Consider the following 15616-nt stretch of genomic DNA (forward strand, 5'->3'; position numbering starts at 1 on the left):
TGGATCTCTGCTGGGCCTGTGGCACCCACGCATGGCCCCTCCATGTGGCTTCGGCTTCTTAGACTTCTTAGCTGTCACTACCTGTATAAAATACCTGTTGCTGTTGAGTCGATTCTGACTAATAGCGACCATGCAGGACAGAGTAGAACTGCCCCATAGGGTTTCCAAGGAGCGGCTGGTGTATTCCAACTGACAACCTTTTGGTTAGCAGCCGAACTCTTAACCACTGTGCCACCAGGGCTCCACTACACTGTCACTAGGGCTCCAAAAGCAAACAAGGCAGAAGCTGCATTCCCTTTTCTGACATAGACTTGGGGTTCACATCTGGCACCAGATTCAAGAGGAGGGGACATAGACCTCACTTCTCTCAGTGGGAGGCATGTCAGGATCACAAGAAGATGTGGGGTGGAAGATATTGTTGTGTCCATTTTGGAAAATATAACCTACCTGTCTTAGTTAACTAGTGCTGCTATAACAGAAATACCACAAGTGGATGGCTTTAATGAAGAGGAATTTATTCTTTCACAATCTGGTAGGCTAGAAGTCCAAATTCAGGGTGTCAGCTCCAGGCAAAGGCTTTCTCTCTCTGTTGGCTCAAGAGGAAGATCCTTGTCATCAATCTTCCCCTGGACTAGGAGCTTCTCAGTGCAGGCACCCTGGGTTCAAAGGACATGCTCTGCTCCTGGCACTACTTTCTTGGTGGTAAGAAGTCCCCCTGTCTCTCTGTTGTAGCTCAAAAGAGATTGACTCAAGATACTTAATCTTGTAAATTGAGTCCTGCGTCGTTAACATAACTGCCTTAATCCTGCCTCGTTAACATCATACAGGCAGGATTTACAACACATAGGAAAATCACATCAGCCTAGCCAAGCTGACACACATTTTTTTGGGATACAATTCAATGCATAACACTAACTTACTCCTGCATTCCATTTTCTGCACAGAACCCAGAGTGGACTTCAAAAGCTGAAATTATGGCACACTCCTGATGGACAATCTTCCCATGACTACTCACCCCACCTAGAATAAAATTCCCACAGTGGCCTATAAGGCACCATGGACTCCTTTCCATTCTTCCTTCATATCAAACTGCTCATGCCCCAGGCCATTTGTACAAGCAGTTCCCCAAGACTGGGACGCTCTGGTTCTCCTAAGACTGCTTCTTTCTCATCCTTTAGATCCAGTGATACCTCCTTGGAAAGCCCTCCCTGACCACCCACTGCTGTCCAGTCTTTATTACATCACTCTGTTTTCTTGGTTTTAACACTTGACACAGTTTGAAATGAACCGTGTCAATGGTTTGTTCTAGCTTTTCTGTCTCCTCCATCCCAGGACTTCATCATGAGATAATGCTGGTCTGACTTGTTCACCACTGAAGGTTCAGGTGGGAGACCAGGTGCGAGGTGGTGGAGGCCTGGATGGGGAGTGGGGGTAGCCAAGAGACCTGGAGAGAGGAGGTTGTATGTGTTTGGTTATTATGTGTCTTGGAACGGATCTCCTTGAGTTTATCCTACTTGGAGTTGGTTGAGCTTCTTGAATGTGTTGTCATTAGCTGTTGTCGAGTTGGCTCCTGACTCCCGATAACCCTATGCACGATAGAATGAAATGTTGCCCAGTCCTGCACCATCTCCATGATTGGTTGCTGATTGGACCATTGCGATCCATAGGGTTTCCACTGGCTGGTTTTCGGAAGTAGATCACCAGGCCTTTCTTCCTAATCAGTCTTAGTCTGGAAGCTCCACTGAAACCTGTCCAACATCATAGCAACATGCATGTTTTTCATCAGATCTGGGAAGCTTCCAGCCATTATTTCTTCAAATATTCTTTCTGCCCCTTTCTCTCTCTTATCTTCTTCTGGGATTCCCATTATGCCTATGTTGGTATGCTTGATGGTTTCCCCGAGGTCTTTTAAGCTCTGTTCATTTTTCTTGGTTGTGTGTGTCTTTGGGAGAAGTTAGGCTGCAGAGGGGTGGGGCACACTCTTCTCCCTCCCCATCAGATCCCTGCCCAGAGCCTTAGAGGCCAAGGATCAGGCAACACCTCTTCACAAGTCCAGGGCAGGGGCTCTGTTCAAGCCTCAAGACAGGGATCACATTGGGGTACAGAGACTCAGAGGAATGGGAGCCAGTGTGGGAGTGGATGTGAGAACAACCCTTGGCCTCACCCCTATCTCATCAAATGATTCAAAAACACCATATCCCACATGGCACATAAATATAATTTTTTTTGGTAAATCCTTTTGAAAGTGTTTCTGTACTTTTGCATTTTTATGGCCACATGTGGGTCCTGAATTCACATTATTGTTAGCTGCTGTCAAGTCAGCCTCCACATCATGCTGACCCCATGCTCAACAAAAATGAAATGCTGCCTGGTCCTGTGCCTTACCAATCAATGATCGGTTGCAGATTGGACCATTGTGATCCATAGGGTTTTCATTGGATGATTTCCAGAAGTAGATCAGTAGGCCTTTCTTCCTCCTCCGTCTTAGTCTGGTAGCTTTGCTGAGATCTGTTCAGCATCATAGAAACACACAAGCCTCCACTGACAGACGAGTGGTGGCTGTGCATGAGGTTCATTGGCTAGAAATTAAACCCGTGTCTCCTGCATGGAAGGTGAGAAGTTTACTGCTGAGCCACCACTGCCCCCATTGAATTCATAGTTAGCTATTATTCTTTCTCAGCATCATATATATAAAACAAAAAAAAACCAAAAAAACAAAAAACAAACCTGTTGCCATTGAGTCGATTCCAACTCATAGTGACCCTATAGGACAGAGCAGAACCACCCCATAGAGTTTCCAAGGAGTGCCTAGCGGATTTGAACTGCTGACCTTTTGGTTAGCAGCCATAGCTCTTAACCACTACGGCATCAGGGTTTCCATCATATATATATAGTACTCAGAAAATTCTTGGTAAGTGAGAACAAATTATCTATAAATTGTATATTATAAAAGCTAAATTTAATGCTTGATGAAGTTTGTACGGTAATTCACTTGGATTTTGCTTGTTGCTGTTCAGATTTTGGGTTATGTTCATGAATACTCACATGCATTTTCTCCCCCCATCCACAAACATTGTTATTCGTTTCCAAAAAGCTGCAGGTCTGTGGAGCCTGATGGATAAATGAGTTCCTGGAAGACACAAGGGTTTTTTTGAAAGGAAACATACAGGTGGAGGGGGCTGGTGAGGTGTGAGCAAATCTTTGCACCTCTGTGGCAGACACTGGGAGTTTGTGGATCAATACCCCAGCTCCCTTGCCCCTCATGTGGAAGAGCTCTGAGGTGCATATTCTGTGTTGATCCCCAGGTGTCCCCATGGGATTGAGCTCCAGCTGCCCACAGTGGAAACTTGCTTATCAACACTCTTTACTGACTTCCTTCCCTTCCCTGTCTCACTTGTGGTGTTTCCTGGGATCTCCTCCATAATAAACTACTTGCATGTGAATCCTTGTCTCAGGGACAGCTTCTGGGGGAGCCCAGATAAAGATATTCTCTCTAGGCCTATTTCCTCATCCATCCAAAGGGAAGAATAACTCCTGCTGTTATCAGGGCTATGGGGGTGTCTTAGGCTGTGTTCTCTAGAGAAGCAAAACTAGTGAAGAGTATAAATGTAAATATATATATATATATATATAAAGAGATTTATATCAAGGAAACGGCTCACACGATTGTAGAGGTTGGAACATCCCATGTCCGTGGATCAGGATAGAGGCTTCTCTCGATTCACGTAGCTGCTAGAAAACCCCAGATCGGCAGGTCGGAGAGCAGGGCTCCCACTCACAGGCTGTGAAGATCAACGAATCCAAGATTGGCAGATAAGCTGATAGCTCAAGTCCCAAGAACCGGAGGTCAGAAGAACAGGAGGCAGCTGCAGGATCCAGAGCAAGCAAAAAGTCAGAAGGTCTGCTTATATTTGGATGTAGGCCACTCCCCTAAGGAAACTCCCTTTCAACTGATTGGCTACTCACAGAAAATTCCATCATGGGAGTGATCACATATAAACACTGAGAATCATGGCCCAGCCAAGTTGACACACAATCTTAACCATCACAGGGGATGTGGGTCAAGGGCTAGTCACTTGTACATGTGCAGGGTGTGGACAGCCCAAGCCTGCTGAGTTAACCCTTTACAGCACAAGCTGAGATCCACAGTGCACGAGGATAAGAGGGGAGATAGGTCTCAGTGGCTCCCACCTTGAGGAGACATTCCAGTTCCTAAGCCTGAGTTGGAATGGGATAGACCCTCTACCCCACTGCCACCTCCAACCCCACCCCCAGATAGAGTGGAATCTATAGAGATGCCCTGGAATAGGATGAAGGACTGAAGGAACTCCCTGCCTCCTGCCTTTTCCCCTCCTTCCCTCTCCGTGGCCAGGAGTACCGGGGTGGTTCTCCCTGGGCCTTAGATGTGGGGGATGGAAAGCACAAGGCCTAGAATGGCATAGCCTCTGGGGGAGACTTAGGAATTCCTAGGAATGAGGCCCCAACGCTGGGTGTTGCCTGTTGCCTCACAGTCCTGTCCACCTGGCCTTCTCCTCTCAGCCCTATTCATTCCCAGGAGCCCTTTTTCCAGCAGCCAGGAATGACAGCCTCAGTGCCATTTATGGGAGGGGCTCGGTGAAGAAGCCCCCAAGTCTGAGAGCAGACTCGCTACTGAAATGGGGGTGGTAACAGAGGGAGGGTGGACGAAGCAGGGGCTCACACACATCTCATCCCCCCAAGACTGCTGCACCCTGGACTTCTTGGGGAAGAGGCTCTGGGGCAGTGAATCCTGCCCTGCACGGCCCCAGGGACCCAGTGTCATGGCCTGCTGCTCTCCTCTCACTGGGAACCATCAAGTGTGAGTGCTGGCGGTGGGGGTGGGGTACATTAAAGGACTAACTCAGCAGGCCTGGGTTGTCCACACCCTGCACATTCCAAACAAAGGTCTGGCCCTTGACCAGGTCCTGGGAGGTGACCTCTGAGCCCTTGGAATGGCCTGTCTGATAAGAGTATCTGTTTACCTGTGGCCTTGGGCCACCCCAGAGAGTATATGGCAACAATGGGATTCATGGTGGGGGACTTGAGTCATACTGGATAGTCTGTGCTAACAACAGGATTCATGATGGGGGCCTTGGGCCACCCCAGATAGTCTGTGCTGACAATGGGATTCATAGGGAGGGTCCTGGGCCATGCTAGATGGTCTATGCTGACAATGGGATTTATGGTAGGGCCCTTGGGCCATCCCAGTAGTCTATGCCAGCATGGAATTCATGGTGGAGGCCTTAGACCATGCCAAATAGGCTGTGCTGAAAATGGGATTCTAATGGGGGCCTTGGGCCACCTTAGATGGTCTATGCCAACAATGGGATTTATGATGGGGCCCACATGCCACCCTAGATGGCTTATGTTAACAATGGAATTTATGGTGGGGGTCTTGGGCCACACTGGATGGTCTATGCTGACGGTGGGATTTATGGTGGGTGCCTTGGGCCTTGCCAGATAATCTCTGCTAACAATGGGATTTATGGTGTGGGTCGTTGGCCACATGGTACCAGTTCAACCTCAGAATGGGTTGGAGACTGAGTTCAGCCATGCGGGTGATCAGGCACACCTACATGACCAACCCCCAGTAAAAACTCTGGACACTAGGGCTCGGGGGAGCTCCCTGGTGGGCAATATCTTGTGTGCATTGTCACATATCGATACTGGGAGAAGTAAGCGCTGTCCACGACACCACTGGGAAAACACACCTGGACGCTCATGCTGTTCTTTCCTGGACCATGCCCCAGGCGCCTCTTCCTTTGACTGATTTTAGTCTATGTCCTTTTGCTGCAATAAACCATAACCATGAGTATAATGGCTTTTCTGAGTTCTGTGAAGTCCTCCTAGTGAAATCAAACCTAAGACTGGTCTTGGGGACCGCTTACCTCATAGGTTCACAGAGATAGAAGCGCCTCCAGAGTCCCCAGGCAATGGACATTGGGAGTAAGAGCTCCCCCCGCTGGGACCTCCAGCCCAATCTTTAGTGACCCTTAGTGACTTTCTGGCCACTTCTCCAGCTCGTCCATCTTTAGCCCTTCACATCTCGTGTGGCAAATTTGTTCCCTCCTCCAGGGACAAGTCTTGAGCTCTTCCAAGCACAGCATGACTCTGAGCATGTCAACTACCTGGGAGGCTGTCCAGCATCGTGATGGAGGGAGAGGTCAGACTTAGGGTCACACCAGCTGGCTGGAATCCCCCCCTGCCAGTCCAGTGTGTGTCCTTGGAAAGTCACTTTTCCTCACTGAGCCTTGGTGTCCAAATCTCTAAAATTGCTTTGAGTCAACCAGTAAAATCCTGCACTAACAATAAGAAGAATTCTTGTACTCTAATACTGTCCAGGATCGCTCTGAGGTGTGGAACTCCCTTGCAGTAAACAATTTGGCCTTTTGTCCTGATTCCTGAGAGCCTGACTACACCTGAGGCCAATGAGTGGGTGCTGACCAGACAAAGAGGGACTGCTCGGGGGCCTGATGCTCACTAAGCCTCAGGAGGTGTGATGTAATCTATCCTGGCCATGTGGTGAGGCTGATAAAGGCCTTAGAAGACCGACTTAGTGGAGTTTCTGGGATGGTGACAGCAAACGTCTGCGCTCGGGAGGGTAAGCGACGTAGAAGCTCTGCGCTGGATCTTGCCCTAGGTGTTTCCATCTTTTTTCCATCCAGATTAAAGATAGCCTTTTCCCCGGAGTTGAGTCACTCCATCCAGTTGTCTGACCTGAGAAATAGAGAAGGGGCCCATGCCCACTGACCTGGCCCTGGGTGAATGAAGATGAGAGAGAGAAGGGGCTGATGCCCACTGGCCTGACCACAGGTGAAGGAGATGAGAGAGGGAAGGGGCCAGTGCCCACTGACCTGGCCCTGGGTGAAGGAGGATAAGAGAGAGAAGGGGCCAGTACCTGCTCACATGGCCCTGGGTGAATGAGGATGAGAGAGGGAAGGGGCCGGTGCCCGCTGGCCTGACCCCAGGTGAACGGAAATGAGAAAGGGCTGCACTGGCTACTGGGGTCTGCACTGACCAGGGAAAGGAAGCTGAGATTTCCACTGGACGCAGCTGACATGTAGATTTATCATCACCACACCTTTGGTGTCAGAGGTGGATGATCTGAGCCTCTCTGGTCTGGTTTGTACAACTGGTGACAAAGGTGGAATCGGCCACTTGGTTCTGACCATACCATCAGTCTCCTCCTTCAGAGATTTTGATATTTTTGAGAATCCTGGAATTGTATTTGCGTGTTGTTATTGTTGTGTGCCCTCAAGTTTATTTTTCACTCAGAGCGACCTCTCTTGGTTATCTAGTGCTGCTATAACAAAAATATCACAAGTGGATGGCTTCAACAAACAGAAGTTTATTCTCTCAAGTCTAGTAGGCTAGAAATCCAACAGGGCGTCAGCTCCAGGGGAAGATTTTTCTCTCTTTGTGGGCTCTGGAGGGAGGTCCTTGTCATCAATCTTCCCCTGGACTCGGAGATTCTCTGTGCAGGAATCCTGAGTCCAAAGGACAAACTTTGCTCCTGGCACTGCTTTCTTGGTGGTACGAGGTCTCCCTGTCTCTCTGCTCGCTTCTCTCTTTTATATCTCAAAAGGGATTGGCTTAAGACACAATCTAATCTTCTAGATCTCATCAATAATAACCGCAACTAATCTATCTCATTAACATCATAGTTATAGAATTTACAACACATAAGAAAATCACATCTGATGACAAAATGGTGGACAATCACACAATACTGGGAATCATGGCCTAGCCAAATTGATGTATATATTTTTTGGGGACACAATTCAATCCATGACATGACCCCATGTGACAGGGTAGAACTTCCCCATAAGGTTTTCTAGGCTGTAATCTTTACAAGGAGCAGATTGCCAGATTTTTTCCCTGATGAGCTGCGGGGTGAGTTGGAACTGCCAACCTTTTGGTTAGTAGCCGAGCTCTTAACCATTGTACCACCAGGGCACCTAAAAACCAAACCCGTTGCCCTCATCTCCATTCTGACTCATGGAAACCTTATGTGTTTCAGAGTAGAACTGCTCCATTGGGTTTTCTTGACTGTGACTTTTTGGAAGCAGATTGCCAGGCTTTTCTTCTGAGGCATCTCTGGGTGGGTTTGAACAGGCAACCTTTTGGTTAGTAGCTGAGCCCTTCACTGTTTGCACCACTTAGGGACTCCTGCTTTTGCTGAATTAAATACCTCCACAGAAAGCTTGACATTCCTGCCCTCTAGGAGGAGGCATCTGGCCTCTGTCCTTAATTTCTGCAGAAAACCACCACAATAGGCACCTGGGGGTGGAGCAGGCTTTCCTGAGGGTTGGGAGAGTCGGAGGGTTTACATTGCAAACTGCAGCAACTTAGCCTCGGCTATTAGATACCTCTGTTCCAACCCAGCCTACCTTGGCCACCCCATCTGGCCTCTTAGAGTCTCACCATCACACTGCCTCCTTATTCATTCATTCATTTACTCAGCAAATATATTTGGAGTGGCTACTCTGTGTTGCAAATGGATGCAGCACTGGAAGTGCTCACTTGTCTATGCCAAGAAATTTGGAAGACGGCTAGCTGGCCAACCGACTGGAAGAGATCCATATTTATGCCTATTCCAAAGAAAGGTGATCCAGCCGAATGTGGAAATTATCGAACAATATCATTAATATCACATGCCAGTAAAATTTTGCTGAAGATCATTCAAAAGCGGTTGCCGCAGTACGTCAGGAGGGAACTGCCAGAAATTCAAGCCAGATTCAGAAGAAGGTATGGAACAAAGGATATCATTGTTGATGTCAGGTGGATCCTGGCTGAAAGAGAATACCAGAAAGATGTTTACTTGAGTTTTATTGACTATGTAAAGGCATTCAACTGTCTGGATCATAAAAAATTATGGGTAACATTGCAAAGAATGGGAATTCCAGAACACTTCATTGTGCTCTTCAGGAACCTGTACTTAGACCAAGAAGTGCTCGTTTGAACAGCACAAGCGGATACTGCGTGGTTTAAGGTTAAGAAAGGTGTGCATCAGGGTTGTATCCTTTCACCATGTTTATTCAATCTGTATGCTGAACAAATAATCCGAGAAGCTCAACTATATGAAGAAGAAGGAAGCATCAGGATTGGAGGAAGACTCATTAGCAACCTGCGATATGCAGATGACACAACATTTCTTGCTGAAAGTGAAGAAGACTTGAAATACTTACTGATGAAGATGAAAGACCACAGCCTTCAGTATGGATTACACCTCCATATAAAGAAAACAAAAATCCTCACAACTGGACCAATAAGCAACATCATGATAAATGGAGAAAATATTGAAGTTGTCAAGGATTTCGTTTTACTTGGATCCACAATCAACACCCACAGAAGCAACAGTCAAGAAATCAAATAACGTATTGCATTGGGCAAATCTGCTGCAAAAGACCTCCTTAAAGTGTTAAAAAGCAAAGATGTCACCTTGAAGACTAAGGTGTACCTGACCCAAGCCATCGTGTTTTCAATCGCCTCATATGCATGCAAAAGCTGGATGATGAATAAGGAAGACTGAAGAAGAATCGATGCCTTTGAATTGTGGTGTTGGCGAACGATACTGAATATACCATCAATTGCCAATAGAATGAACAAATCTGTCTTGGAAGAAGAACAACGAGAATGTCCCTTAGAAGCAAGGATGGCGAGACTACATCTCATATACTTTGGACATGTTACAGGAGGGATCAGTCCCTGGAGAAGGACATCATGTTTGGTACAGTAGAGGGTTGGTGGAAAAGAGGAAGACCCTCAACAAGATGGATTGACACAGTGGCTGCAACAATGGGCTCAAGCATAGCAATGATTGTGAGGATGGCGCAGGACCAGGCAGTGTTTCATTCTGTGGTGCATGGGGTCGCTATGAGTTGGAACCAACTCAACAGCACCTAACAACGACAACTCTGTGCCAGGAACTGTACAAAGCATGGGGCACACAGAGTTGGGCAAGAGAAACAAGATAATACGGTCTCAGTCTCTAACCCTCTGAATTCTATGAGTCCTTCTAGAGAACCATGAAACTTGAGACTAGTCTTGGGGACCCTTGACCCCACAAGTTCACAGACATGGAAAAGCCCCCAGAGTTACCAGCCAATGGACACGGTCAAGTGTGTAAAAGGGACATTAATCAAAGAATCACACAAATGACTATAAAATTATTACTGTGTTAAGGAGGAGAATGAGGGGGGTGATGAGGGTATATCAGGTGACCTGATGCAACTAGGGCAGGGGGCTGCAGGATAAGGGCAGGCTTTCCTGAGGAAGTGGGGTTTGAGTTGAGATCTGAACTCTGGAAAGGGATGGGGGGTGGCATACGCAAAGGTCCTGTGGCACCATCTTCATCTGTCTCTTCTTTTTCGACTGCTAGGATTCAGCCCTCCTCATCTCTCACGATTTGGTCTTTTTTGGTCTCCCTACCTTTTGTCACTCCCCTCGAGGGTTGGCGAACTACAAACTGTGAGCCAAATCCAGCTGGCTGCCTGTTTTTGTACGGTCCTCGAGCTAAGAATGGTTTTAACATTTTTAAATGGTTGAAAACAAACCAAAATGCTGCATTTTGCAAACAGAAACCTGTCCACCAATGTTCACTGCAGCATTTTTCACAACAGCCAAAAGGTGGAAACAATCCAAATATCTGTCAAAAGATGGATGGATAAACAAAATGTGGTCCATCCGTACAATGGGATACTACTCAGCCATAAAGAGAAATGAAGGTCTGATGTATGCCACAACCTGGAGGAACCTTGAAAACATTATGTTGAGTGAAATAAGTCAGTTACGAAAGGACAAATACTGTGTGATCTCACTTCTATGAAATAAGCAAATACATGTTGTTGTCGTGTGCCATCGAATTGATTCTGACTCATAGAGACCCTTAAAGACAGAGTAGAGCTGCCCCATAGGTTTTCCAAGGAGTGGGGGAGTTTTGCTTAGGGGGCATTGAGTTTATGTTATGGTGGTGGAATGATTTGGAAAAGGATAGCGAGAATGAGTGCACAATTTGAAGAATGTAATCAATGTCACTGAATTATACATGTAGAAATTGTTGATTGGGTGTATGTTTTTCTGTGTATATTTTCACCACAATAAAAAGGCTACATTTTATAATGTATAAAATGATATGAAATCACATTTCAATGTCCATCAATAAAGTTTTATTGGCACACAGCTGTACCCATTTGTGGACATATCTATGGCTGCTTTTGATTCCAAAAGGTTAGGGTTGAGTCTGTGCAACAGAAACCATATGACCCACAAAGCAGAAAATATTGACAATATCTGATCCTGTACAGAAAAGGTTTGCTGACTCTCAACCTATAGCATGGAGTCCCTGGGTGGTGCAGATGATTAACCCGCTTGGCTACTAACTGAAAGGTTGACAGTTCAAGTCCACTCAGAGGCAGCTCAGAAGAAAGGCCTGGCAATCTACGTCTGAAAAATCAGCCATTAAGAACACTATAGAGCACAGCTCTACTCTGACACACATGGGGTCGCCAAGAGTCAGAATCGACTCCATGGCAACTGGTTTACTCTATAGAACGGCTCAGCAGAGGGTTTATTCTGAAGCACAGGTCCTGTCCACGCCTCAGCTTAAACCTTGTGTCTTGCTCCCGCTGCCCTTTGGACCAATCTGCGTGGTGTGGGCTGCCCCTGCCGCCCTTCAAAGCGCCACTGCACCCTCCACTCCCAAGCCAGCCTCCTTCCCAGCACATGAACTTCGCACACACTGATCCCTCCCAGGGAGAGTTTACACGTGAGGCCAGGTTCAGGGTTTAGCTCACAATAAATTTTTCTGAAAGAGACTTTAAATCAATTTTTGTGAAATGGCACTACCGCCACCTGGTGGCCATTTCCTCTAACTGTAACTTCGATCATTTCAAATCTTTTTTTTTGAGCCAAGTTTGGACCATTCACCACCACCTGACGGTAGGTTTGTCGTACTGTGTGGCTTGCGCGTTGCTGTGATGCTAGAAGCTATACCATCGATATTTTAAATACCAGTAAGTTCACCCATGGTGGACAGGTTTCAGCGGAGTGTCCCGACTAAAGCAAGCTAGGAAGAAAGCCCTGGCAATCTACTTCTGAAAATCAGCCAGTGAAAGCCCTATGGATCATGATATTGTCTGAGACTTTGACTAACTTTGGTTATGTTATCAGGACAGAGCCAATTGCTAGGGAAGAACATCATGTTCGGTAAAGCGGAGTGTTAGAGAAAATGAGAGAAGCCTTTTAATGAGATGGATTGACACAATGGCTGAAACAGACTCAGACATATCAGTGATTGTGAAGATGGTGCAGGACCGGGCAATATTTTGTTCTATTGTACATGTGGTAGCCATGATTTGGAGCTGACTTTTTGGGGGACACAATTCAATCTATAACAACTAGTATTATCCACTTAGCAATTGTCTGGTGTCCCTGGGTGGTGCAAACAGTTAACGCTCTTGGCTGCTAACTGAAAGATTGGCAGTTAGAACTCACCTACAGGCACCTCAGAAAAAGCGCCTGGTGATCTACTTCTGAAAAATCAGCCACTGAAAACCCTACGGAGCACAGTTTCCCTCTGACACACATGGGGTTGCCATGAATTGGGGTGGACTCGATGGCAACTAGTTTTACTCCCCACTAAACTCTGAGCTCTTTGGGGTAGGGGCAGTGTCTTGGTTTCCTTGTGCTGTTGTAACAGAAATACCACAATTGGGACGCTCTAACAAATAGAAATTTATTTTCTCATAGTTCTGGAGGCTAAAAGTCCAAATCAGGGTCTCAGCCTTCTGCAAGGCTCTCTCCTGGTTTCTGTATCTGCCGGCAATTCTTGGCATTCTTTGGTGTTCCTTGGCATCCCCCCGCCGTGTATGTGTCTCTGTGTTTATTTTGCTCTTTTTATAAGACACCACTCAGAAGTGATTAGATTTAGGCCCCACTTTACATGGGTATGACCCTGTTAACATAACAAAAGAAAGCCCCTATTTCCAAACAGGATCACACCCACAGGTATAAGGGCTGGGATTCAACACATAGTTTTTGAGGACACAGTATAATCCATCACAGACGGGATCCATATCTATGTCCCTAGAACTCAAGGATGGCCTTGGAAGTGATGAAAAAAAGAACCAAACCAGTTGCTGTCAAGTCAACTCTGACTCATGGAGACCCCAGTGTGTGCAGAGTAGAACTGTACTTTACAGGGTTTGCAAGGCTGTGACCTTTTGGAAGCAGTTCACCAGGCCTTTCTTTCCAGCTACCTCTGGGTGAGTTCCAACCGCCAACCTTTTGGTTAGTAGTTAATTGATTAACTGTTTGCATCACCCAGGGACTTCTTCCAGAGGTATAAGGCCAGGAATTCAACACATTTTTTTGGGGAAAACAATGCAATCCATAACCGGTGGCATCCATCTCTACGTCCCTTGTCCTCAAGAATGGTCTTGGATATGGTAAAAACCAAACAAACCAACCAAGAAAACAAGATGCCATCAAGGTGATTCCAACTCATGGCGACTCCATGTGTGCCAGAGTGGAACTGTGCTCCATAGGGTTTTCAAGACAGTGACCTTTTGGAAGCAGATTGCCAAGCCTTTCTTCTGAGGTGTCCCTGGGTAAGTTTGAACCTCCAACCTTTGAGTTAGTAGTCGAGTACTTAGCTGTTTGTGCCACTCAAGGACTCCTTCCACAGATATAAGGGCCAGGAATTCAACATATAGTTTTTGGGGACACAATGAAATCTGTAACAGATGGGATCCATCTCTATGTCCCCAAGGAGGTATTGGATGCAGTAGACACCCAATAACTTTTCTGGTCTAGAACTGAGAGGAGGCTGCTTTGCCTATGAGCTTCCTCAGAGCCACCTTTATATCCTTGTTCCTTAGGCTGTAGATAAAGGGGTTCAGCATGGGGATGACCACCCCACACATCAGGGCTGCTGCCTTGTCTTTCTGTGAGGAGGTGGGTGATGCGGGCTGCAGGTACAGTGCGAAGATGGTCCCGTAGAGCAGTGACACCACAGTGAAGTGGGAGCCACAGGTGGAGAAGGCTTTCCACTTGCCCTGGGCAGAAGGGCTCTTAAAGACCTTGCAGGAGATGCAGATGAAGGAGAGAAGGATGCAGGACAGCGGGCTGAGGCCCATGAAAATGCCAAAAGCAGAGACGACCAGCTCATGGGTGTGTTTGTCAGAGCAGGAGAGCTTCAGCAGGGGCATGAGGTCGCAGAAGAAGTGGGGGATCTCGGAGCCGGTGCAGAAGCTGAGCTGGGCCATGAGGCAGGTGTGCATGAGGGACTGGAGGTTGGTGATCACCCACGGGCCTCCCACTAGCAGCCTACACACACGGGGGCTCATGATGACCAAGTAGTGCAGAGGGTGGACAATTGCCACGAAGCCGTCAATGGCCATCATGGCCAGGAGGAAGCTGTGCATGGTGCCGAACAGATGGGAGGTGTACATCTGCACCAGGAAGCCTGCAAAAGGGATGGCTCTTCTCTGGGTCTGGATGTTCACCAGCATTTTGGGGACTGTGGTGGAGGACAAGAAGATGTCGACAAGGGACAGGTTGGTGAGGAAGCAGTACGTGGGTATGTGGAGGTGGGAGTCAGTGATGATGGCCAGGATGATGAGCAGGTTTCCAGTGGTGGTGACCAGGTACATGGACAGGAACAGCCCAAAGAGGAAGGGCTGATGCTCAGGTTTTTCTGAGAGCCCCAGAAGGAGGAATTCTGAGACCTCTGTTTGGTTTTCTGGTTCCATGGACAGTCTGTGTTGCCTGGGAAAAAGGGAGTGGGGGGCGCAACATGAAGCTAGGAGTTGGAGATGAGGTTCCAGTCCCAGCTTCCCATTAAGACCTGTAGGGTTCTGTCAAGGTCCTTTGAATCCTTATGTTAATCCTGTTGTCTTAAACTACGGAGTCCCTGGGTGGTGCCAACTATTAAGCACTTGGCTGCTAACAAAAAGGCTAGCGGTTCAAACCCTCCTAGAGGCAACTCAGAAGAAAGGCTAGGTGAACTGCTTCTGAAAGGTCACAGCCATAAAAACCCTATGGAGCAGTTCTACTCTGCACACATGGGGTCGTCATGAGTTGGAGTTGACTCGATGGCAACTTTTTTTTTTGGTAAACTATCTTCAGTGGAAGGAGCGCTGGTGGTGCAGTGGTTAAATGCTCTGCTGCTAGCTGAAAGGTTGGTGGTTTAAACCCACCAGCTGCTCCATGGGAGAAAGATGTGGCAATCTGCTTCCGTAAAGATTACAGCCTTGGAAATCCTATGGGGCAGTTCTACTCTATCCTATAGGGTTGCTATGAGTTGGAATCGACTGGACAGTAACAGGATTTTTTTTTTTAATCTTCGTTTTCTGTTTTCCCAAAGCAAACCATTCATCCTGAGAGAGTGTCTCAAAGACTTAATAATTTGGATGATATTGTCTTTGCTGTTGTTAGCTGCCGTCAGATTGGCCCCACCTCACGGCAACCCCATGCACAATGGAGTGAAGCGCTGCCCATTTCTTCGCCATCCTCATGATCGGTTGCAGATTAGACCGTTGTGATCTATAGGGTTTTCATTGGCTGGTTTTTGGAAGTAGATCACCAGGCCTTTCTT

The 15616-nt window shown here is 47.1% G+C and overlaps 1 protein-coding gene across 1 annotated transcript; it reads right to left on the reverse strand.

The window, feature by feature from the left end:
- Positions 1 to 4874: 4874 nt before the first annotated feature.
- Positions 4875 to 14771, reverse strand: LOC101360262 (olfactory receptor 1I1). Its single transcript, XM_012557876.1, is given in 3 exon segments — positions 4875 to 4975; positions 13762 to 13837; positions 13839 to 14771. Coding segments are annotated over 3 exon segments (1110 nt in total).
- Between the last annotated feature and the right edge of the window lie 845 nt (positions 14772 to 15616).

The sequence above is a fragment of the Trichechus manatus genome, unplaced genomic scaffold, assembly GCF_000243295.1.
Source record: "Trichechus manatus latirostris isolate Lorelei unplaced genomic scaffold, TriManLat1.0 scaffold00122, whole genome shotgun sequence".
Taxonomy (NCBI): domain Eukaryota; kingdom Metazoa; phylum Chordata; class Mammalia; order Sirenia; family Trichechidae; genus Trichechus; species Trichechus manatus.